The 25,604-nt window shown below is 42.1% G+C and overlaps 1 protein-coding gene across 3 annotated transcripts in view; it reads right to left on the bottom strand.

Annotated features, from left to right (window-relative positions):
* The window catches only part of ARFGEF3 (ARFGEF family member 3), a 207,729-nt gene extending 188,841 nt beyond the window's left edge, over positions 1–18,888 (bottom strand). For all 3 annotated transcript variants that reach the window (XM_036871783.1, XM_036871784.1, XM_036871782.1), the window contains exons 1-2: positions 18,563–18,888; positions 11,557–11,608 (exon numbers count right to left, since the gene is read on the bottom strand). In XM_036871783.1, the coding sequence (XP_036727678.1) occupies positions 11,557–11,608; positions 18,563–18,647 (137 nt within the window). In that variant the 5' untranslated portion in view covers positions 18,648–18,888. The remainder of the gene's footprint in view (positions 1–11,556; positions 11,609–18,562) is intronic.
* Between the last annotated feature and the right edge of the window lie 6,716 nt (positions 18,889–25,604).

A 25,604-nucleotide genomic window follows, 5' to 3' on the forward strand; every position in this document is an offset into this window, starting at 1 on the left:
TAATCCTACTGAGTTATAAACAGTTCAACTACACATAAATATGCAGTAAAATACAAATATAAATATGAAATAGTTAATAAACAAAGATGTCCAAAGAAACTAAATACGATTCTAGTCTTTGTACCATCCCCAGGAGAAAGGTTCTAGCAGGTGAAAAAGAGAGATTCAAATACCTCACTGAGCCATTTACATCACTGAATCAATAAGCTCAGGTCCCTACCCATCTCTTGGAATCCATTTTTATAACCCGTCAATGTAAACAATTTCTCAGAGTCATACTTTGAAATTAAAGCAGGAAATCTGGACCTAAATTGCCTGTAAGACACCGTTTAATTATAAAAAGCACGCACAGACTAACCCACACAGCAAAAATCCTACCTTCATTCCACTCAAAAGGAATGAAAACCCAAGAAAGAAAACTCATGATTGGACTGTTAGACTTTTTCAAAATTGAGTATGTTTCCTTCTAACACTTCCCTTTAGAGCTAAGTGCCAAAAAATAAGGACATCAACTACTTGTTACAAAGGAAGGATGAGTGGTCATGGCTGGTTTTGAACATTAATATGTTGCTCACATCCCAAAATATCACTCAAGCCCAATAACCTCTCCATCCCAGCTTGGGTAGGTTATGCACGTCTCTAACTGACTGCATCATTTAAAGTGCTTTTAGGTCCAGGGCTATTAACAAGGAGAAGCTTTATAATTGAGAGTTAATTGTAAGTCTTCCTTATCAAAGGGGTTAGAACACAAAAACCATTAGAATTGGCTTTACAGGCTGGCAGATACACAGAAGCGGCTGTTTGTAAGTTAGGAAACAGTATATAGTATTGTCACTTATACTATGTTAAAAGGTGACAGGAATACTCTTTGTTTCCACAGCAATAGGGAAAGGAAAAAGAGAAACTAGATCTTCGGGGCACCTTGATTTCTAACGTGGATTTCAGCAGCCCCACTGCTAAAGGGTGGGCTTACAGGCTATTCCACAGGCCACTTTCTCCCTGCAGACTGGTTTTTGTGGCTAACACAGAAATGTCATTCTGCTCACCTGTTTAGGGGAAGCCGGATCTCAGGGAGCTGGAACAGTTCAGGTCGACTTCGTGGCAGGCCCGTGGTCACTTAAATGATTCCCACTGACCCCGGGCAAGATTGACAGCTCCCTCCATTTTTCCTTTCATGGCTCCGTGGGATAAAGACTTCTCTAAGACTGGGCCAGGCTTAGACTAACCACAGTGTCTAAAGCCTTCTATATGTATATTTTTTTCTGGTGCAGAAACAGAAAAAGATCAAGAGAGCCAAAACTTACATTTGCACGCCTCTGCAAATAGAAGTCAGCCGTGCTATGGAGGAAAGCCGGAAACCGCCAAGAGAGGAGACCTCAAGATGAGTTTAAATCCAGGAGAAGCACAGATGTTTGCAATTTACCTGGAATAACGTGGAAGCCTCATCAGAAGCACCTGTCCTGCATTTATGCTAACATCCTCCCTTCAGTTAGCATAAGCTGAAGGACCTGGGAATTCTACACTGGCATCTTTGCCTCCTCCTCTTGACAGCAGGAGTTATTAGCAAGAGGAGCCCAGCACTTCTCCATCACATAAGAAAAGTGGAAACAACAAATGATGACATCCAAACTGCCTGCCAAAACCCACTGCTCCATTTTAAATCACACACAGTCCTTCCCAGTGGATGTGGAGACACTTATTTCTTCAATTAAAAAACAAACAAAAGGACTTCGCTGGTGGGGCAGTCGCCTGCCCATGCAGGGGACATGGGTTTGAGCCCTGGTCTGGGAAGATCCCACATGCTGCGGAGTAACTAAACCCGTGCGCCACAACTAAGTGAGCCTGTACTCTAGAGCCCGTGAGCCACAACTACTGAGCCCACAAGTCACAACTACTGAGCCTGCAAGTCACAACTACTGAGCCCACGTGCCAAAACTACTGAAGCCCGCGTGCCTAGAGCCCGTGCTCCACAACAAGAGAAGCCACCGCAATGAGAAGCCCGCCCACCGCAAGGAAGAGTAGCCCCCACTCACCGCAAGTAGAGAAAGCCCACGTGCAGCAACAAAGAGCTAACACAGCCGAAAGTAAGAAATAAATTAAAAAAATATATATTTGCACAACCTGTAGAAGTTGCCCCAGGGTTCAGAGCACAGAACTAAAGCACTAAAATAGATAAAAGCAGCAGAAAAGCAATTAAAGCCATACAAAGACTAGGAAGCTATTATGGATGGTTCTCTCCAAGTATAAATGCTACTGAATGTGTTCTCACCCTACATGAAGGCTCAGCAGGTCCCCAGATCAAAATAAGGAGGAACATGTCAACATCTGGGCTGAAAAAAGTGTCTGGACCAGGAAGGCAAAATGAAGCTGGGTAGAGGCTCAGCCAGGGTGGGGATGGGAAGGGGTGGGGGACATATAAGGACAAATGGGAAGGAGGCTGTTAGAGTCTTTCTGGGAACTGCAACTGGCAGAAGAAAAGTAATTAGGCTGAGGATGACTCTGAAGAATCATGGAGAAGGCAAGCAAAATGGCAGCTGAGCCATGGCTGGAGTAATATGTGGGATTGTTCCCAAAGGGCACTGAGAAATGCCAACAAGAGGTTTGCTGCCAATGGCTGCCTTTTAACAAAATTGCTCAAGGATTCCCTTGACGGTTTTATCTCATCTGGACCAGTCCTGTTGTAAGTTACTTGGGCTTAGAGAAAGGGAAAATCCTGGATTGGAGAGGGATGGAGGTGGAGATTCTTGAGTTCTTTAGAACAGAAATACTCCAAGTCAAATTCATGCTGGGGGCGGTGTACAGGAGGCTGCGTGCTTCTTCCAGGTGGGCCAAGGACTCTTCATGGGAACCCAATGAGAGCTGAACCTCTTGTATATTCAATGTCCTTTGATACAGAATAGTAATCAGGGTCTTGATAACTATCACCAACCCTCAACCTCAATCTAATAATACACATTAGACTAGTCAGGGCTTTGGTTGAGTAGAGAGTAAGGGGTTTAAGACTATGTTAGCTGAGGTCAATGGATTGGGTGTTGGGTTTCCGGTCTACTCTTTGGGACCTACCATTTCGGCCAGTGAGATATTAGAGGTTCTGTTGCCAAAGTTAAGATTCCCATTCTGGCACAGATTCTTCCAAACGGTATGTTTTCCAAGAATCTAGGTGATGAGGACACAGGTTCCCTGAGATGCACAATGCAGAGTCCGGAGAGGCACTGAACTAGGGGGTGAAAAGATGAATAATTTATATATATGAACTCCTTGAGGATAGGGTCTCAGAACAGACTCCCTAAACAACTGCCAACCTGATTGATAAATGCCATGACAGAGTCATGTGAAGAGTACAGTGAGGGTATGAAGGAGAGAAGGATCACTTTCACCAACCGTAGCTCAGTCGTCAAGGATAAGTAGGAAGAGGAAGTGAGAAAGATTGCATGCTATGAGACACACAGTGGACAATTTTGATGAAGAGAGCAGCTCAGAAAACACCCCCCTATTATTTTAGTGTCCCATATAAAGGGGAGCATCAGATTGCTAACTATAGACCTCCAGACCTGCTGTCTTGGTCTTGGCATGCAAAAGGAAGAGGACTTGTAACAAGTATGCTCTACTTCAACGTATGAGATGGCCCCCAAAGGAGGAGGGGCAGAGATTGGGAAATGCCCTCTATAAAACCCTAGTACATGTGCAAGAGGGTATCCTGGAGTGGGGGTCTTACTAAACATGTCCTTGGTCATGGGAAAGAGCTTGTTTCCCTGATGGTGCATGCCACTGAGGTGCCATTCAAAGCAGGACAGGACCACAGTCTGTAGAACCCGGAGGAGGCAGAATAGAGCTTGACTTGAATGTGGCTGGCCTCAGCAGCTGTGAGAACTTTCTGACAGAATGGGGAGTGCGGGGCCAGAACTAGGGTGAGGGAGTTGGCCTTGGGTACAAAATTTAAGGGAGCACTAAAAACTCAGTCCTCAAGATAAATAACATTTTAAGGTCACTTTTTAAAAACTCAAAATTCATGCAAAAATTCTATGATGAGCAAAACATAAAAATTCTGAGACAGGATCTGGCATGTACTTGCACAACTCAGCCTCACTCACCTCACCCTGGTCCCAGTCCTGGGAAAGTGAGCCTCTTGGAAATCTGGCAGGGAAGGTAGAGTAGTACATACAAGAGCAGGCAGCTCAGCCATGATGTCCAAAGTGGTCGAGGCCGAACGTCTGTGGGCCTTGGCACGGGCTGAAAAGCACCCTCCTTGCAGATCTACACAGAGCCATGTGAGGGTGTCCAGACCCAATGCTCCAGGATTTTGAGTTTCTTTTTTTTTTTTTTAACATCTTTATTGGAGTGTAATTGCTTTACAATGGTGTGTTAGTTTCTGCTGTAGAACAAAGTGGATCAGCTATACGTATACATATATCCCCATATCTCCTCCCTCTTGCGTCTCCCTCCCACCCTCCCTATCCCACCCCTCTAGGTGGACACAAAGCACCGAGCTGAGCTCCCTGTGCTATGCAGCTGCTTCCCGCTAGCTATCTCTTTTACATTTGGTAGTGTATATATGTCCATGCCACTCTCTCACTTCGTCCCAGCTTAACCCCCTTCCCCCTCCCCATGTCCTCAAGTCCATTCTCTATGTCTGCGTCTTTATTCCTGTCCTGCCCCTAGGTTCTTCAGAACCACCTTTTTTTTTTTTTTTTTAGATTCCATATATATGTTAGCATACGGTATTTGTTTCCCTCTTTCTGACTTACTTCACTCTGTATGACAGTCTCTAGGCAGGATTTCGAGTTTCAAATCCACTAGAGAAGACAGCAGGCAGGGCATTCTGGCCCAGATGCCAGCAGAGAAGCTGACCACTTCCAACCAAGACTCAGAAGCAGAAGAACACTGCAGGAGTCCATTAGAAAGGGAAGAACATTCCCTGGGAATGCGCCAGCAGGTCAAGAATGATCTAAAAGAGCCAATGACTGCAAACAACAACGGTACTGCACGGTCCACAGAAATGGCATAAGCCCTTTTCCTACTAACATTTACGGTTAGATAAAAATATAAGCTTTTCAACACTTCAGAGAGAAAAATGATCAGACAGATGTAGGTATCATCATAATCAAGCCATCACAAAGACAGTGGGGCACGGAGGGGGAAGACCAATGCATCAACTTGCATGAAGCTAAACATTACAGAAGTTATGGTACCTCCAGGTGGGCTTAAGCCTGGTGATGGCCTCACAAAACAGACATCAGCCCTAAATATTCATAACAAAAACCAGAGCAGCCCTGAAAATTCCATAAATGATCAGGTTATTTTGGTTATATTACTCGATTCCCAAAACCACAGGGAAAAAGGAAGAGGTGGAGGGGGTGAGAGGAAGTAGAAAAACGGGAAGAGAAAACATTTAATATTGTTAACTACTAATAGTTCTTGATCAGCAGCTTCCAGGACTTATTTCTTACTTGGTTGAAAGACCAGCAGCCAACAACAATAGAGTCAGTAACTATTAGCAGTATACCTTGACTTGGGCAGAGACATTTTACCAAGTGTGTCACTGTGAGTGGTCAACCTAAGCTGCCTTTTGCTAGTCACAAAAGGAGGCCAAGGAGATAGTAACCCCAACCTGAGTGACAGCCTGAGCTCTGGAAGGCCTCTTTCTTGAGTGTGGGCACACCGCGATGGCCCACCAACTCACAGGTCTTATTCAACCCCGTGAAGTTGTGTAAGATCTGAAGTATAAGAAGAGGGGAAAGGGGAGCAAAGACAGTGAGGGTCCAGTCTCCACATGGAGGAAGATAAGGATGCTTAAATCTCACCCCCAAGACCAAAAGCAAGACTATGGGCAAGAAGGTGGAAAGATTTTCATATAACTCTCTACTAACAAACTCAGGAAATATTCCACAGGGCGGGTTCCCTGGCCCTTCCTCTGTCCCTGACATTGCACCTCACTGGGCACTCTGCGTGAATCCCCATCCTGGTTGCTAAGGCTGCTCACCGTACCAACGAGAGTGGGCATTTGCTCAGTGAAAGAGCCCGGGGCAGAAATAAGCAATGCCTCTGACCACTCCTTCATTCCAGCTAAAACTTTTTTCTGTGGGTTTCTCCCCTTCAGTGCCCTATGCATGACCAACTCCACTCACCAGAGTCACTAAAATCATTCACGTGACATCTAGACTTTTGTTTTCACAAGAAGTCCCCAGAGCAATCAATGGCAAAAAATAAAAATAAAAGATAATACAACCATAGTTCTTTCAAGGTTTCAATTTTCTTCTGGTTTGAGCTATCACGACTAATGTACACAATTGATCAGAACAGTATTAGTAATTATCTACCAGAATGTTAACATATTTAACTTGAAAAGCAGTCAATTAATGGCAAAAGAAAAAAACAAGAAAATCAGCACAGCAAAAGTATTTGATGCACAGCAAAGGAAACCATAAACAAAATGAAAAGAAAAGCCAGAATGGGAGAAAATATTTGCAAACAAAGCAACTGACAAGGGATTAATTTCCAAAATATGCAAACAGCTCATGCAGCTCAATATCAAAAAAAAAAAAAAGACAACCCAATCAAAAAATGGGTAGAAGATCTAAACAGACATTTCTCCAAAGAAGACACACAGATGGCCAGAGACACATGAAAAGATGGTCAACATCACTAATTATTAGAAAAATTGCAAATCAAAACTATAATGAGGTATCACCACCTCACACGGGTCAGAATGGCCATCATCAAAAAATCTACAAATAGTAAACTCTGGAGAGGGTGCGGAGAAAGGAAACCCTCCTACACTGTTGGTGGGAATGTAAATTGGTACAGCCACTATGGAGAACAGTATGGAGGTTCCTTAAAAAACTAAAAATAGAGCTACCATATGATCCTGCAATCCCATTCCTGGGCATATACCTGGAGAAAAACATAATTCAAAAAGATATTATACTTGTACCCCAATGTTCACTGCAGCACTATTTACAATAGCCAGGACATGGAAGCAACCTAAATGTCCATCAACAGATGAATGGATAAAGAAGATGTGGTACATATATACTATGGAATATTATTCAGCCATTAAAAAAGAACAAAATAATGCCATTTGCAGCGACATGGATGGACATAGAGATTGTCATATTGAATGAAGTTAAGTCAGACAGAGAAAGACAAATATCATATGATATCACTTATGGAGTCTAAAAAAAGGGTATAAATGAACTTATTTACAAAACAGAAATAGAGTCACAGATATAGAGAACAAATTTATGGTTACTAAGGGGGAAAGGGGGAAGAGAAGGATAAATTGGGAGATTGGGATTGACATATACACACTACTATATATAAAATAGATAACTAATAAGAACCTACTGTATAGCACAGGGAACTCTACTCAATACTCTGTAATGACCTATATGGGAAAAGAATCTAAAAAAGAGTGGATATATGTATACGTATAACTGATTCACTTTGCTGTACAGCAGAAACTAACACACCATCGTGAATCAGCTATACTCCAATAAAAATCAGTAAAAAAAAATTTTTTTTAACATCTTTATTGGAGTATAATTGCTTTACAATGGTGTGTTAGTTTCTGCTTTATAACAAAGTGAATCAGCTATACGTATACAAATATCCCCATATCTCTTCCCTCTTGCGTCTCCCTCCCTCCCACCAAAAAAAATTTTTTTTTAATTTTTAAAAAGTATTTGAGATTTGATTTAGTCCTCATAGCTCTTTTCAAAATCTGAAGCAACAAAAAAATCTGCAAATAATCACTTCTATGTGATTATGTAACAGAAATGGAAACAATCTGAATACAAAATCCGAATGCCAAGAAATAGTTTATGAACCTGGCTTCTTTCTCGTATACTAAATATCACTGAAGAAAAAACTCATTAAAATAGAAATATAACTGAAGAAAAAAAAATTAACATATCCAAGTTTTCTTATAAGCAAATATTTAGAGTGCCTAATTAAAAATTTTTTTTAGATTTATTGTGCTCAAACAATAGAAAGATGCCATGTTAAACATAATACTGGACAGAGTAAGTGCCCTGTGGGTTTAAAAATGCCTGGAAGATGAATCAAATGATTAAAGGAAAACTGATTCACAACAGAGGGGGAAAGTCCACTATGGAGTATGTTCTCATTATATCACTTCCCTGATATCAAATGAAATAGACAATCAGACTTGATTCAATAGCTTGTTTTTGTTCTAATTATGGCTTATTCCTATACCCTAAAAAAGGCTTTGAAGGGCTCCCAACAATTACAAATCACAGTCAGACTGAAACCTTCTGATACGCATAAAATTCTACAATAAATTTATAATTGGTGCCTCTTAACAGTGTTTTCCAGCTACGTTTGTCTTCATTCTTCTCCCTCGGAATATAAAACTGAGTGGAAGGCTTAAATCTGCTATGTCTCATTCATACATTCAGTTCTCTGTACAAGAATGCCTGACAGACTTTGTTGCACATCTGGAATACAATAACGCACATTCCTCTGTATACAGGATGACATCACCAGCTTTTTATCATTCGGACAAATACTCTGAATCATATTTCTAATAATGGTGAAGATATGTAAACACACACACACACATATATATATATTCATATTCATCCACGGTTCCTCATCCAGCATCTTTCCCACCAATTTTGTCATTACCTCCTATGGTTGAACAAGATGGCCAGCTGGCTCTGGGGTAAAGCTCAAGACCATGGACAAAAGTAACGCTCAGTGGCTAAACGGGATCAAACGTGGCCCATTAACACTGTATTTTCTCCAACTCATTTGGTCACACACACACCTAGAGTTGGAAAATGCCAGTTGTCTTTTGATGAACATTCCCAGGCACTGTAGGAGCCTCTTCTGGTATCATCATCATCTTCTTGCCCCTAACCCTGAAGGCAAACCTTATCACAGACCCAAAGCCACAGAAAGTCTCACTGTAGTTTCAACAACCCTTTGGATAGAGAAACAACGTTTAGAGCAGTGTCATCAAATGTTTTCACTCAGGGCTTCCCTGGTGGCGCAGTGGTTGAGAATCTGCCTGCCAAAGCAGGGGACACGGGTTCGAGCCCTGGTCTGGGAAGATCCCACATGCCGCGGAGCAACTAGGCCCGTGAGCCACAACTACTGAGCCTGCGCGTCTGGAGCCTGTGCTCCGCAACAAGAGAGGCCACGATAGTGAGAGGCCCGCGCACCGCGATGAAGAGTGGCCCCCGCTTGCCGCAACTGGAGAGGGCCCTCGCACAGAAACGAAGACCCAACACAGCCAAAAATAAATAAATAAATAAAATTAAAAAAAAAAATGTTTTCACTCTTACAGCCACTAAGAAAATTTTAAAATTCCATTTTTCACACATTTTAAGTTGACATTTAAATTTCTCAACCATAATTTTAATTAACTGCAAAGGCTGTAATTCTGGCATATTGGAATTAGTAAAATTTTAATTAAAACATATCACTCATTTCAAGGTACCTAATGAAATCCAAATACCACACCAATTTGAAAACCACCTTCATCCATCAAAAAATACGTGAACAAACTCTTCTTTTAGAGTAAAAAAGGCTGTATTGTTCTCTTGTCTCCTGGAACTTGTATTTCCACTTTACCCCCACCCCCAACCAGAGAATTTTCTCTTGATGTAACGTGCTTTAACACTTGATTTTATTAATCTCCCTATTATATTTCTCTGTAACAAAAATGTGTATAAAGTGATTTTTAAAAATTTCCTGTGGCTATAAGGCTTAAAAGTGTTCCATTTTCTTCTGATGCAAATGACTGATCCAAACAACATTAATAATTATAAGAATGTTAATATAGTTAACATGGAAATTACAATTTTATTGGAAATGTATTTCTAAAGAAATGGACAGGGCTTGTTTATTTTTCTCAACTAGTTCATATATCTATAGATGAATATTCTCTATTGCTATAAGAAGGTGGGGTTTAACATCAATTCCATACCTTTTTTCCCACGTTTAAAGACGTAAGCAATAAGAAACCTTTTTTATATAAGAAAGGAATGAAGGAGATTTATCATCAAAAAATCTTTTTGTCTATTATCTCATAACTAGATTAGGTCCGCCTTCAATTTTGTTGAAAGCCAAGAAGTAAAAACTAACCTGCAAAAAGATGTGTGCCCTGATCACTTTATTCATCCCCTTTATCAACACAGACACTAATATTTTCACAGTCCTTTGTTGGTAGGAAGAGGGTTTTGCACCCCAGGAAAACACACCACAGTCAGATTCAGGATGGGATGGGTAACAGCTGTCCTTTGTCAGGCAGGAGAAGGTTAAGAAGTGAAATGGAAAAGGAAACATGGCAAAATCAGTTCTGAAGCAAATAATTTTAAGACAGGGTACCTACAGAAATTGGGAAATCGTCTCCTTGAAACCATCCATGCCTTCGTAACTCTTGGAGTGTTTTCACATGGATACCCCAGCTGGAATATACCTCCTCCGGGCAAGAATGTTGCTGCCAGACATTCTACCCATTTAGAAGCTTTATACCCACAAAAGTACACTTGGTTTGATTAACACATGAATTATCTTACAATATATTAGCCTGTAGCAGACACTACAGGAGAAGTAATACATTTTTTAAAAAGACAGAAACATAATTCTTGTTCAATCTACTTGAAAAGAGAGAAAATACCTAATAAATCAGTGTCCTGACAATATAGAAACTATATGCAACAAAAGATTGTTTTTAATAATCTCAAAGAAATATCTGGAAACGATCCAAATGTCTAAGAATAAGAAAACTGTGAAATAATTCATGTTGCAGCAGCCATACAATGGACATATATGCAATATTTTAATTTGAAGAACATATATTGACATTAGAAAATGTTCTTCATATGGTGCTGACCGAAAACACAAGCAGGAAACAAACTTGTAAATAAAACTTCATATTAATTTGTATGTGTGCTGGGGGGAAAGTCTATTAAGAAAATCTATTAAACTGTTTTCAGTGGTTACCCTTAGGTGGTGTAATTATGGGTAACTTTCTTATTTGCTCTTTCCCAATTTCCACAAAAAGCATGTATTTCTCTCATGATGGTGGAGGGGGGTGGGGAGTGGGAAGAGTTGAGGAAGTGGGGAGATAGCTTCACTGTCTCAGAACTGCTGTTGATGCCTATAGAGTTTGTGAGATGGTGTCCAACCAAGGGGCCAGTGAGAGCTTAAACCCAACCCACATGGTGCAGGGCTGCTCTCCCACTAAGGGAGCGCCATTTCCCAACTCACAGTGGAAGATTCTGTCCACCGTCCACATCCTCACTTAGATTTCGGTCATTTCTCTCCTTGACCAATTTTATCCTTTCATCCCTGACTTCCACAGCTGGTTCCTTTGGATTACTGACTTCACTCACTCCAGGACAGGTAGAAATCAGTGCAATCAGCTTCCCATCATGCTAACCTCATAAAATATCCCAGTTCACTGATGCAAAAAAGCCACCAGTCAGCAAGTAAAATGCTATAAACCAGTGAGGTTTTCTGGCCCTTCAGGAAAGCACAGCGGGTAATTTTTACTTCCCCTATATTATACAACTCCAGTCTCCTTACCTCAGCAAGTGTGGAGGGATCTTGACAATGGTATCCACACTATCCAGGGTTTCTGCAAAGGGAAAATTACAAAGTTAAAAATAAATACGTAAAGACTGAGAATTTAAATTGTATACAAATTTCACTGTTAGTTTCTTTTTTCCCCCCTGGAAATTCCTATAATTATAAATTAGTCAATTCTCAATTATCTGCATGCAAATCATCCATACTTAAAAACCCTTTTCCTTTGCTAGCCCACAAGACTTCCTCTCAGAGCTTAAAGATTAGGACGCATTTCGCTTAGAGACAGAATAAATAGTTAAATTCCTAACCGGAAACAGAGTGCCAATTTAATCTAGTTACAACTGGCTAAAAATGCTATATTCTTGCAATAACAATCGAGAAAGGAAAGCTATTTCCTTGAAAAAATACCGTTTTAATACCCTTAAATAATAACTTATACTTGTGAGAGACTTTCAAGTTCACAAAGCACTTTATGCAACAGTTCATCTCACACACATTTATGACACGGTAGATGAAACTTTCTAAAAATCATACTATAGTTAAGGATTCTGACTGAGAGGCTCACCCCCAAGTCTCATAACTCTGACCTGGATGTCCAGTACTTTACCACCGTTGTGGATTATTCACCCTCTTGCTGCCTCCAGTTGTTGAGATAATGAAACATTCACTATTCTCTTCAAAAATAAAAACTGTTCTATTTCAATAGCTCCAACAATCCTGCACCCAATTCCAATGTGTGTGTGTGTATGTGTGTGTGTGTGTACACGTGCGCACGTGTCAGGGTTGGGGGGGGATGGTTTTCCCACACCAACAAGCAATTCCCTGACAGCAGCTGGGTGTCCTCCAATTTAACTCAACTCTGACACGAACTGGAGAGAGCATCAGATCCCACAGATTTGGGCTCAATCCTACAAGCCTGTAACACCCCTCCCCCCCCCGCAACCCCACCTTCAGATGCCAATCTCAAGTCCGGTTGTCACCTGGGCTTCTGACCGACTGGCCAGAAATTAAAGTTTCCAACAACCCCTTCCTTGGGTTTAATTAATTTGCTAGAATGGCTCACAGAACTCAGAGGAACTTTCACCTAGTAGTTTACTGGTATGTTACAGAAGGATATAACTCAGGAACAGCCAGATGCTAGAGATGCATGTGGCAAGGTGTGGAGAAAGGGCAGAGAGAGTCCGTGCTCTCTGGGTGTACCACTCTCGCCAAAAGTCCCTGTGTTCATAGGCCGGGAAGTGCTCCAAACCCCATCTTTTGGGGGTTTTACGGAGGCTTCATTACATAGGCATGATTGATTGGCCATTGGTGTATGAACTCAGTCTTCAGCTCCTCTCCCCTCTGTGGAGGTCAGGGGGGCCCTCTGTGGAGGTCAGGGGGATGGGACTGAAAAGGATGGTTTTCCTGGCAGCCAGCCGCCATCCGTAGGTGTGGTCCAACAATCACTTCATTAACCTAACAAATGACTCTATAGCTCTCTTCACTTGGGAAATTCCAAGGGTTTTAGGAGCTCTGAGCCAGAAACAGGGACCAAGACCAATATATATATTTCTTATTATAAATCACAACATCACACACTCCAACCGGTCTCCAGTTTTTCTGTTCAAACTCTTGCCTTCTCTCTTCATTGTTTAGAGTCAACAAGCCCTGTCGATCTGAACTATTTTTATTGGGGAAGGAGAAACATCTCTCCCCACCCTGCTAACAGATCAGAGGGAACAGTGGACACCAAATGTATCCCTGAGACTCAGGACTAAGAACAGGCCAAAACATGACGATAGCATCTGGGCCCGCTGTGGTCCATGGGGCAGAACAGTGGGTGTAAGCCACACAGTTAGCAGAATAGAAAGACGGATGAGGAGGGTCGGTGATGCTGCGGCCACAAGGCCAAGGGAGGAAGTAGAAGGACTGAAGTCAGTTCTTAAGATGAGACAGGATAATGAGAAAACAAAACCCTGAGATGCAGATGCAGGGAGTGAGTCTGCATCTCATGGCTGAGCCCAGGCCAGCAGTCAGCAGGGCAGAGCCAGTGCCCAGGACAACTTGACGCTGCTCCCCAAGAAGAGGGTCTGACGCTGACCAACAATATCGCTGTGGTTTTCCCCATCACACAGAAGAGTTTATATTCAACTCAGGATGTGCAACAGTGCCCAACTCTACAAGCGCTAGCAGAGAGCTAGAGGAAAGGGAAAAGAGAAAGGCAGTCACAGAGCAGCCATAATGAGCCCATCCTGTTCCAGAAGGGACGCCGGGTAGGAAGCTGCGTCGGGGGTTGCATGTCAGAGCACAGGTGAAGCCCAGGGATGTAAATGTGGGCATCGCATTCTCAGAAACTGAACTGAAGCTGTGGCTCTGAAAGTGTTCAACTCCAGTCGGGCTGCGAGTCAGAGACGAGAGCTCATGGCTCATTCTTGTGAAACGCAAACTTTTAGGCTGGGGAGGAGCTGGAGCTGCAAAGGAGACGGAGCAGCGCAAGAGGTACGATCGAAACAGGCGGGGTGCGGGCATGAGGCCAAGGTCAAGTGGGGGCCCAATGTGGCTGAGAGGACTGGTAAGAGGGAAGTGAGAATGGTCTGCTAGACTGAGGTCTGGGTACCTTATTCTTCAGTTGGTGGAAGAACAGAGGAGAAAGTCAGATCGCAGTGAGTTGAAAAGTGAGCAGGAAGTGAGGATGTGGACACAATCACCACATTCACTTTTTTTTTATTATTAATTTTTATTGGAGTATAGTTGCTTTACAATGTGGTGTTAGTTTCTACTGTACGGCAAAATGAATCAGCTATACATGTACATATGTCCCCTCTTTTTTGGATTTCCTTCCCATTTAGGTCACCACAGTGCATTAAGTAGAGTTCCCTGTGCTATACAGTATGTTTAGTTACATTCACTTTTTAAGAAGTTTAGCTGTGAAGGTAACAGATGCTGTGGCTGGAAGGAAAAGCGGGTGGAAAGATAGATGGAAGGATGGTGGTTAGATAGACCATCCTTCTTCTCTTACTTGGTATTCAGGCCTCTAATTTTCTTTCTCTTCTCCGTTTTCCAAATCCATTCTACAGCAGCTCCCTGATATGTGCAAACACCTAAAGTTTCTAAAAGGGACATGGTCCAGTTCTAATGTTCTGCCATTCTATTTCATCCTGCCATTCCCAGCTCCCAAGACTCCAGGATTGCCAGTGCTTGAAGGAGAATGCTATTCTTTCAGGCTCTCCACACGCTGACCCAGTCCCTTGTTCTTTTCTATTCTTTAGTCAGACCATTTCCTCACTGACAAGAAAAGTATCTAACCTAGATAGCTTAAAATAGAGAAAAAGTACATACATGTTCCTTGCCCGTTATTATTCAGCCATTAAGGAAACTGATTTTCAGAGACATATTAATAATAAAGTAGAAGAAAAGCTGAAGTTAAAAAACAAGTAACAATCTGCCATATATGTATAACCCTTTGCAGAAGGGAAATACTCCAAAATGTGATTAGTGTTTTCTCTGGGTGGTGACATTATGGGTGATTTTAATTTTTTCTTTATAGTGTTCGAATATTTTTCAATATTCTAAAATGAGCATATATAACCAGAAAACAAGACGAATATCACTTAAAACCCAAATAAGACATTAACATGTTGATTTATTTATGTACTGAACATGTGCCTCTCATATTGTAGGTGCAGAAGCCACAGACAAGCATAAGCAACAGTCCCTATGCTCAAGAAGCTCACGTCTACACTGTAGACATTTGTTGCTTTGGTTGACTGGCGTCCACTCCGCTGCCTCTGAAGCAGCAAACCCTAATTTTGTTTTGAGGAAGCCATCCTTCCCTGACTCTGGGATTTCACTGGGCTTTGTAGCCAGCTAGCCCAGAGGACTGGTTCAAGGATACATACTCAACCCATCAGGACAAAGAGAGAACTGTGACACCAAGGACTGGGTGGGAGTGACTGGAAGAGCCCCACTCTCTTGAGATGATCCCATGATAGGCCTAGTGGGAAATGACCCCTTTCTCCTGTAAAGGCCTAAATGTGGAGATGCTCTCTCGCTCTCTTCTATGACAGTTTTAATGGGAGATGACTCCTCTCTCCTGTGATGGTCTAAATGTCTTTCTCCTATAATAGTCCAAGTGGGAGATGAGCTCTTTCTTCTGAGATGGAATAAGTGTGAAGATGACCCCTCTCTCCAATGGTACTTTTGATAAGAGATGACTCTTTCCTGGGATGGTCTAAATGTCATGGTGACCCCTCTTCCCTATAATGGCCCAAGTGTGAGATGACCCGTCTCTCCCATGATGGTCTAAGTCAGAGACGATCCCTCTCTCCTGAGATGGTCTAAGTGTGCTGATTCATGAACCCAAAGCTGTGGAGACTCATGCTGAGTGCTCAAAATCCCAAAAGAGCAGAGCGAGGTCCTTGAAACAGCATCTAATTCCTGAACCAAACTCAACCCACAGCTGGCCTTCCAAGGGGTATTTAGTTCATAGAGTGAATACATGCTATTTTGCTTCAGTCTGCTTGAATCAGTTTTTTTGGTCTCCTGAATCCAGTATATTTCTCAGTCATCCTGCCCCTAAAAGAGGAGCTTTGTGCATAACCCACTATAATCCCCAGCAGCAGGTGCTATAAGAGGGTCCTGAGAGCAGGGCTCAGAGCCCAGAGGAGCAACTGATTCGACGGCAGAGCTCCAGGGAGGCTTCGTATGTGAGCTGGGCCTTGGGATTCTGGAAAGGGAAGCTGTGGCAGAAGGATTAGCACGAGCCCAGGCAGAGAAGTGGGCAGCACATGGCATGTACAAGAAAGTACGTGGCTTACTGGGGACCGACGAACCCTTGCTATGGGGGCGATGGGAAAGAAGGCTGGGGCTAGATTCCAAAGAGCATTCTAAGGAATTCACACTTTACTCTAAAAAAAAAAAGTATGGGGGTTGAGGAGCGAAAAGCACTTTATAGCAAAAAAAAAAAAAAAAAAAAAAAAAAGATGGAACAGTGGAAAATGGATTGGAGTGGGAAAGAGAACAGGAAACCATACCTTCATGTCTTTGTTTCTGCCTCATGCACCCTCCAACATACACTTCCAACAAACTAATTATAGGGAGAGAGCATTTTATTCATCTTTCTATCCCCGCTGCTCAGTACAGAGGAGGATAGAAGAAGAAGAGAAGAAACCCACAGCTTACCCATTCTCCAAGCCCAATTTACTTCAAAAGCCCCACCAGCTCACACCAATCCCCCCAACACACCCCTGACCCCACATTCATCCCCTCTTCTTTGATCTCTTTTCCTGGTTTACTCATTCCAACCTGCACAATGAATTCCTCGCACTGTTATTTAAGTGTTTCATGAGCTCCCATCTCCTCTTGCTCACTGAGAACAGCCACTGGGAAAAGAATCACATCTACTCTTCCAGGCAGGCTGGACTCCAGGCTCTGCTCAGATCATCTACCTGCCTCAGCTCTGGGCTTTGAGGTCACTTCAAGGACCTAAACTAGGCAACACTGCACTTTAACTTAACAAGATGTTGAGTATCAAAATTAAAATTAAAAATACTAGATTCCTCTCCTCCTCCCTGTTATCTAAATCTGCTTAACTTACAGCAAAATAATCACAAGTACAAGGAATAGCATGTTTAGAGTGCAGTCAGCCCTGCTTTATTATGTTACCCAGTCATCTGTGACCCTTCATTAGAGGCATTTGAGAATCTACCCTGATCACTCTGCTGAATGACAATGGCAATGCAAAAATAGTACTGTGGCTTTAAGAGCCTTGCTTCTCACTTATGTACCTGGTCCATTTTTTTTTCTCTCTAACAGTAGACAAATGGTCAAGTTCTGATTCTGCCTATAAGATAAACTTCCTAGACAACATTCTAGGGAATTTTGTGATGATAGGCAGACATAAAAAAAACGATGTGGCTGTGATTGTACACACACGCTCAAACATACGTGAATTCAGACCTTCTAAATATTAACCGAGTCACCACCTAAAGCACCATCAGAATTCTCCATTTAGTGGAAAACCTGCTAATAGCCCTTCTCTATCTCTTTTCAGGCTGTACCACAGTACAGTGTCATGACAAGCGCTGATGGCTCTTTGGTTGAGAGAGAAAGGGATTCAATTTTATGTTTTAATTAAGTGGCAACTGAGGAATCGCATGCAGGCTTGGGCAAGGCCAGAGGCCAAGAGAGCTGCCCTGGTTTCTCCTTTGCCTTTCCTTTTTCTTCTCCTAAAGCATCACTGTCACCTAAGTATGCTCCTGATCGCTCTGCATTCCCACCCAGACAATTTTGATTGCCCACGTTCTTGCCTAATTGGAATGTCATTCAGTTTTCTCCGAGGTTGAGTTCTACAACCTGAGTCTGATGGGAAACACAGATTTGCTACGTGGAACTTCTTTCAATGCTTGCACAGCTCACAAATCTAAAATCCCACCTGTCTGAAGGGCAGACGACAACAGAATTGCAGAGGTAACACCATCCCACCCGTATGTTATTCTTCATGTAGAATAACCATGAAAGCTAATACTTAACAAGCTGGCCTCTATCAGGAAAATCAAATTAAATAAGCTATTCCTTCCCGGTTACACTCGCCAAGGTTTTGAGATCGGGGTTGATGGTTCAACTTCCCTTTTGCCCACAGGCGCTTCGGAATCAGGCCCCTGGATTCCCACCGGCTTGCGGTCCTGACTCGGAGATGGGTGACCACCGTCCGCCGTGCTGGGGATCTGAAGAAAGGGGCCGCCCGGAGGGGAGGACGGCGTTTCCCCGATAAGGTTTGGAAGAAGATAAAAAGACCAGAGGGGAGGCGGATGGATGTCAACGCCCGAACCCAAATTCGCATATCACACATCAGTTTACCGAGGCAACTCTGGCAATTGCGCGAAATGCTTCGGTCACAGATGCTCAGCGAAACCCCCCCACACGCAGAGGGGCCATTGCACCCAGCCCGCGCGACCCTCCGGCGGCGGCGAGCAGGACCCACCGGCAGGTGCCCTACGCCCCGCGCCCCGCTCGGCGCGCTTACCCAGGGCCCAGGTGCAGCTCTCTTTGATGGCTTTGTACTTGCTCCCGGACGCTTCCTTCTGCAGCTTCCTTAGGATCTCTTCCATCTTGACCTTCGCCGGGGGCCGGCCGCAGACAGCAAGGGGAGCGCACGCGAGGCCCGGCGGGGACGCCGCCGCCACCGCAACCCGGCCCTGGGCGCCTAGGCGGCCACTGCGCTCGCCCCGCTCCGACCCCGCGCGGCGGCTGATGAATCACGCCCGCTCCATGCCGCCGCCACGTCAGGCCCGGAGCCCCGCCCGCCGCCCCGCCCGCCCGGTCAGGTGCGCCCCGCGCGCGGCGACGGCCACGGCGACCGCGGGCTGGGGATCGGAGGCCGCGACTCCGACCCGGCCCCCGAGGCGGTCCCGGGGGCACGGAGGCCCGCGGAAAGGTGGAGGTGGACGTCCTGGGCTGGCTGGCCGGCTGGGCGTTGGCCGGGCTCGGCCCGAGGGAGCATCTGGCGGCGGCCGGCAGAGGGCGGGGAGGGGCCTCGTCGCTGCTCCCGCCACACCCCCATCCGGGGCGGGCGGAGTTGGGGCGGCCCGGCCCCGGCTCGCGGAGCTCCCGGCGCCGCGGCGTGGCGCCCTCTGCGTCCCGCGGTCCAGGCGCTGCTCCCTCGTTAGTGATGAGCAGCTCTTCTGGGCCGCCCTCTGTGCCAGGCTCGGTGCCAGGCCCGGGCGCTACCGGGGAATACACTGTGATTCTGCCCAAGCATGGATTCCACACAATCTCACGTGTGTATATGTGTGTGTGTGTGTGTGTGTGTGTGTGTGTGTGATGAACATCCTCATTATACACAGGTTAAGGTACTTCCCAAAGCAACAAGATTTGGACTCGAAACACACTCTTGCATCCAAAACCCCTTTTGAAAATCTCTCTTTCTTCCCTTTCCCTTCCTCTGTTGACCTGAATTGTTTTCCTCTGAAGAAAAATAAAGGCGGAGGCGGGCGGGGGAGTGGCGCACAAGGGCTACCTGACTTGGGTAGGGGTGGGAGAGGTGGACAGAGAAAGCTTCCGCAGTGAAGAACCTTCAGGCTGAACTTGGGAGGCGGACGTGGGGGGCCGGATGGGGAAGGCAGTGTGAGGCAGGGGCTCTACTCTTGGGAGGGCACCTGTGTTTCAGGAACTTCAAGTCGGGTTCAGCGATGGGAGCCCTAGGATGGTTGCTGCAGGAAGGAGGGAGAGGAAAGCAAGAGTCTTATTTGGAGTCTCATTTTTTTCCCTGTTGTGAAAGCTGTGGTTGGGAACTAAGAAAGGATTTTAAGCATTTTTGTTGTTCTTTAGAAATGTAACTGTAGTGGTAGTGAGGAAGTTAAATTTCAGAAGAGTAGACTGGCAGCTGGGAAAAGAGTAAGAAGATTCTGCAGTAATCTAGAAATAAGTTAAGCCAATGATAGATGGAAAGGAACAGAGGAAAATATAGCAAGAGATATTTAAGGTGTCAAAGCTGTAGGATTTACTGACTGATTGGGGTAGTAACATATGGGATAACTTCCAGGTTTCTTGTTTGGGAAAATGGGAGGATGGTGGCCCCATCCTCCAAGTTGAAGAAGAGAGGAAGAGAAAGGTTTGGAATCCAGGGGTTATATGAGTTCAGTTTTGAACACGTTTGGGTTGAAATGGTAATGAGATACCATAGGGTGTTTTATTTATGGGCAGGAACTCAGGACAGCGCTCTGTGATAGAAATGAGGATTTGAAACCATCAAGTATTGAGAATTGTTGATGCCTAGGATTTGGCAAAGGTTGCTGGGAAGCAGTGGATCAAATGGGAAGAGCAGGAGGCCAGAGAGGAAGTTGGGGGCATCTTACCCTCAAATGATGGGCAGAGGAGCAAGTGCCCACAGAGGAGGCTGAGAAGGAGCAGTTAGAAACCCGCAGTTCAGGAGGGCAGCCAGGAGAGGGAGTGTCACAGGAGGGTGTCCAACAGACGGGGGTGTTAAGACTGCTGCTTAAGTCCTCTTGGTAGTGAGGAGGCAAAACTTGCAAAGTCTAGCCCCCTAGGGACCCTTCTACTCACATCCACACACCTTATGAAACCATCATTTGAAGAAAGGTTTCCAGTGCTAAAAAAAAAAAAAAAAAAAAAAAAAAAAAAAAAAAAAAAAGAGTTAAGGGGCTTCCCTGGTGGCGCAGTGGTTGAGAATCTGCCTGCCAATGCAGGGGACACGGGTTCGAGCCCTGGTCTGGGAAGATCCCACATGCCGTGGAGCAACTAGGCCCGTGAGCCACAATTGCTGAGCCTGCGCGTCTGGAGCCTGTGCTCCGCAACAAGAGAGGCCGCGATAGTGAGAGGCCCACGCACCGCGATGAAGAGTGGCCCCCACTCGCCGCAACTAGAGAAAGCCCTCACACAGAAACGAAGACCCAACACAACCAAAAATAAATAAATAAATTTATTTTAAAAAAAGTTCAAAAACACTGTAGTCGATAATATAATTGTTAGATTACATTGTTAACTATTTGGAAATATATATATATATAGAGAGAGAGAGAGAGATCACAACTTTATACCGTATAGAAATATAAATTACAAATGTGTTAATGTTTTAAAGAGTTAAATTTAAGAATTGAACCATAGAAGGTTTAGAAGAAAATGTAAGTGAATATACTTATCTTAATGCATTAAGATTATTTCTAATAAACCAGCTAAGGACGAAACTGAAAGGTAAACAGATTTGACTATTTCAATATGTAGAAGTTTTATGTGAAAAGTTCCATACAAAAAATAAAAAGCAAAAAAACAAACAAAAATTAAAAAATTAAAAAAAATAAAAAACAAATGACACTGTGAGGAGCAGATTGAAAAGAGAGTAACTCACCTTTTAATTTTATGTGTAGTTATGTTTTTTACTCTTTTTAAGATTATTATCTTTATAATTAAAAACAAATTCACTTAAGCTATATACCAGAAAAATAGTATTTCAGAGATAAAATGATTCAATACCTTTGTAAAAAAGTTTTTACAGGGCTTCCCTGGTGGCGCAGTGGTTGAGAATCTGCCTGCTAATGCAGGAGACACGGGTTCGAGCCCTAGTCGGGGAAGATCCCACATGCTGCGGAGCAGCTAGGCCCGTGAGCCACAATTACTGAGCCTGCGCGTCTGGAGCCTGTGCCCCACAACAAGACAGGCTGCGATAGTGAGAGGCCCGCGCACCGCGATGAAGAGAGGCCCCCGCTTGCCACAACTAGAGAAAGCCCTCACACAGAAACGAAGACCCAACACAGCCATAAATAAATAAATAAATAAATAAAATTAAAAAAAAAAAAAAGCTTTTACAAAGTATTAAAAAAAACAGATGCACACTTTAAAACAATAGGCAATAATATGAAGTCAGTTCACAGAGGAATAAACACAAGTGACACAACCTATGAAAAGTGTTCAAGCAACTACTAATCAAAAGAGCACAAAATCTTTCAATAAAAGGTGATTTTCTTTTTAATAAAATTGGCTAAGAGATTTAAAATACTATTGCCTGGTGTTAGTAAGGAGCTGGCCAATTAGGTCTTCTCATGTTATGGGTGCTGGTGGAAGGGTAACTTGGTACCCATTCCTGGAGGGATTCTGAATGTGTATGTAGCAGAGGTATGGCTCCAACCCAGCAATCCCACTTTTAGAAATTCATCTTAAGCAAGTGATTATGGAAGCGGATAAAGGTTTTGTGATTTTTTTTCCACAAGGATTTCAGTGTGTCATTCAATTATCTTTAAAAATTGAAAACTATCTAAATGTCCAGCAACAGAGAAATGGATGAATAATTTATGATGTATGAATCCATAAAGCAGCAAAGTATATAGCCTTTAAGAATAATGCAGGAGAGGAATATTGAATGACATGAAAAGCAGTTTCTACTGTATAGTTAAATGAAATAGAAGGTTGTAAAATGCTATGTACTTCTTTGCACTAAATGAGCCCCATTTTATTATTTAAATATTTGATATGGATGTACGTATGTTTTAAAATACATACATATATATAAATGGAAAATAAACATAAACTATTAACAGTGTTTATCTCTGATGGGGTTATAGGTGAGTTTATTTTTTCCTTGAACATTTTTACTTTTATGATTGCAAATTATTTTTTTTAAGTGGTGGGAAAATGAAATAAAAGTAGTATCCGGGCAACAAGGGCAATGGCCACAGAGAGGACAAAGATAAACACAGCAAAGGATTAAATGGATGTGAGAGTTTAGTCAGGAAGCCTGCCCCAGAAGAATAATGAGGGCAGAATCTGGTTGCAGTGGATTAAGAGCAGGTAGAAACACATGTCTAAATAACCCACTCAAGATGTTGGCTGTGAAGGAAAGTAACAGTAGAATAGTTAAAAGACCTTTTTTTAAAAAATGTCAACTCACGGCAGAAAATGTCCTGAGTCCACCCAGTATACACATAGGTACATGTATAGCTAGATTAAAAAACTGAAACAAAAATTTTATTTCTAAAACAATACTTACTGTTAAATAAAATAGACTTACTATTAAATATGATTTTTAGGCGTTGTTGCAGGCACGCTTACCCGTTTGGAAATTCAATCCAGGTTGGAGACATGAACACAATGCTACATGCATGACACAGGTGCTTTGTGCTTTGATGTCTATTTCTTTCCACTGTTTTTAGTTATGTTGGTTAAAAACTCTGGTTCACACACAAATAAGTGGTGTGGATGCTATTAATAACGATATACTCTACTTAGTGACTGAAATTGCAAATTTCAGTGAAGTCTTCTTTAATCTTAATCTAAAATGGTGATAAATTTATAATCATTCTTCAAGATATTTGAATAACAAAGTATTAGTAATTAGTTTCCTTCTTTGGGCATCAACTTTAACTCAAATATGCATCCGGGATTTTAAAAAACAAATGGATCTTTTATTTAAATGCTTTTCCTTGATATTTCAAATTTCTTTTTTGGAAACGTTTGAAGTTTCAAACAAATGATTGCCATATTATTAGTATCTTTCATTTTATTCCATTCAAAATGTTTTCATTAATAATGTTCTCTTCCTGTGTTGCAAAATGTTGAGGACATATAGTAACCACAGTGATTACTTAAAATGTATTTTGTAACTGTTGGATATAGTCAACATCTTGAAATATATTTTTACTTTTTCCCTATAGATCCAAATTCAGTTAATTTAAAATGTCAAAAAAATCTAGTTATATGTGCCAATTTTGTTACTGAAACATCATCTCCAAAAATGTTAGCCAAAGGAGATTGCTTTTAAACAGAAAAATGTGAATCCCGTTTTTTTAGTTCATATAACTTAATCAGTATTTTCCTCATAACAATCAATTACTCCAGTATGATATAACATATGCACATATTAGTTAATGGAAAGGCTAACAAAGATCCAACAATACAGTGGTTTACAGAACACAGACTTTTATTTCTCGCTTAAATTAAGTCCTGAGTTGGTGGTGCAGGTTGATACAGAAGTTCCAGGAGATCATTCAAGGACCATGTACCTTACATTTTACTCCTCTACCATCCCAGAGCAAGTTGTTCTCATCTGTGTGACCAAGGGTGGGTCCTAGGCAGGTTGTATTCTAGTTCACAGGAAGAGGAAGAGAGAGTAAATGAGTCCAGGTCTCAGATGTAGATGTCACACAAATCCATTTTCCTATATTCCATTGGTGAAGACAGTTGCAGAGACACACCTGGGTACAATATAATCTATCTGGGCCCCCAGGACCCCTGCCACAGTTCTGTTCCTGTGATAGAGAGAGGAGGATTTGGTGGGTGACAGCTAATCTCAGCCACACCTTGAATTTCTGAAGAAAGCACATCAAAAGTGCTTTCTCTTAATGAAATCAAACAACTATGATTTGTTTTCAAGAGATTCAGTAGAGACTCAGTAGAATTCTTAAGATGCCAAATCTTTACAATGTGTGAAACGGTAATTCCAAATAGTAAAGTAGATGGTAATTTCTAATAATATTTTAAATTACTTTGTTATGTTTCCTGGTCATATTTACTTCTGAATCACTTGCAATTCTATTACAATTTACCAGTTTAATTTATGTTTTCCAAATAAAATATTTTTCTAATTTTATCAAGTTACTTAAAACAGTTATGGGTTAAGTTAAATTTAAACAACACAATAAATCCTTTATAAAAATTGTCTTGTCATATATATTTGGCGTAAACTGAAAGTATATTAGTGCTCTCATTAAGTAGAATCACATAACCTATGTCTGCTCACATTGGCCTAATAAGTATTAATTCTATTCTGTATGTTCCATAGAACCACAAATGTGTTTAGGAGAATGTGTTATCACTTAGAAGTATATTTTTAAATTTCTCAGCTGATTTATCATCAAGAATCATATTCACCATGTCCATGTATGCCGAGAATAGTTTTTTCAGTAACTATGTGAGTAATTTTCTCTCTCACCACACATATGCAACTAAATATGATAGTAATACTTTTTCATTAACTGACCTGAAATAGTGTTGACAAATTTATGTCTTTTTTTCTTTCTTTGAAAATATTTGAGGGCCTTACCAACCAGTTTGGCTTGTATTTCCAAGTTTATATGTGTGTGTACAAATTTAAGCTTTCATTTGCAAAAATATTACAAATAATAAAGTTTCAGTGGTGTTGAGCATTTGACAAACTATATTTAATCTTTATTAAGAAGGCTTGAATTTATTTTTTTGATTAAGCTCAAATTTTAAAATTTATTGATTAAAAGAAACATTTTTCCCAATGTTTTTTCACTGTTTGTTGGTCCAAACCTGGCAGTTCAACCAGAACATCCTTCTGTGCTTTTTACATCATCATTCTCATTTCTTCTAATAGTAAAATAAACTATTTTAAGAATAGCTTATACAGGTTTGATTAAAGTGTACAATTATTGCAAAGCCAAAAAATGCCTAACAATTACACCTAATCCAAAAAAACGCATAACCAAAACTTGATGGGAAGTCTTGCCAATAGTGGATAAATTCTTCTAAACTTCATTTCATGATTAACTGTAAATTACACTGACACACATTAAACTATAAAACATTAACTT

The sequence above is a fragment of the Balaenoptera musculus genome, chromosome 12 (genome assembly GCF_009873245.2).
Source record: "Balaenoptera musculus isolate JJ_BM4_2016_0621 chromosome 12, mBalMus1.pri.v3, whole genome shotgun sequence".
NCBI lineage: Eukaryota > Metazoa > Chordata > Mammalia > Artiodactyla > Balaenopteridae > Balaenoptera > Balaenoptera musculus.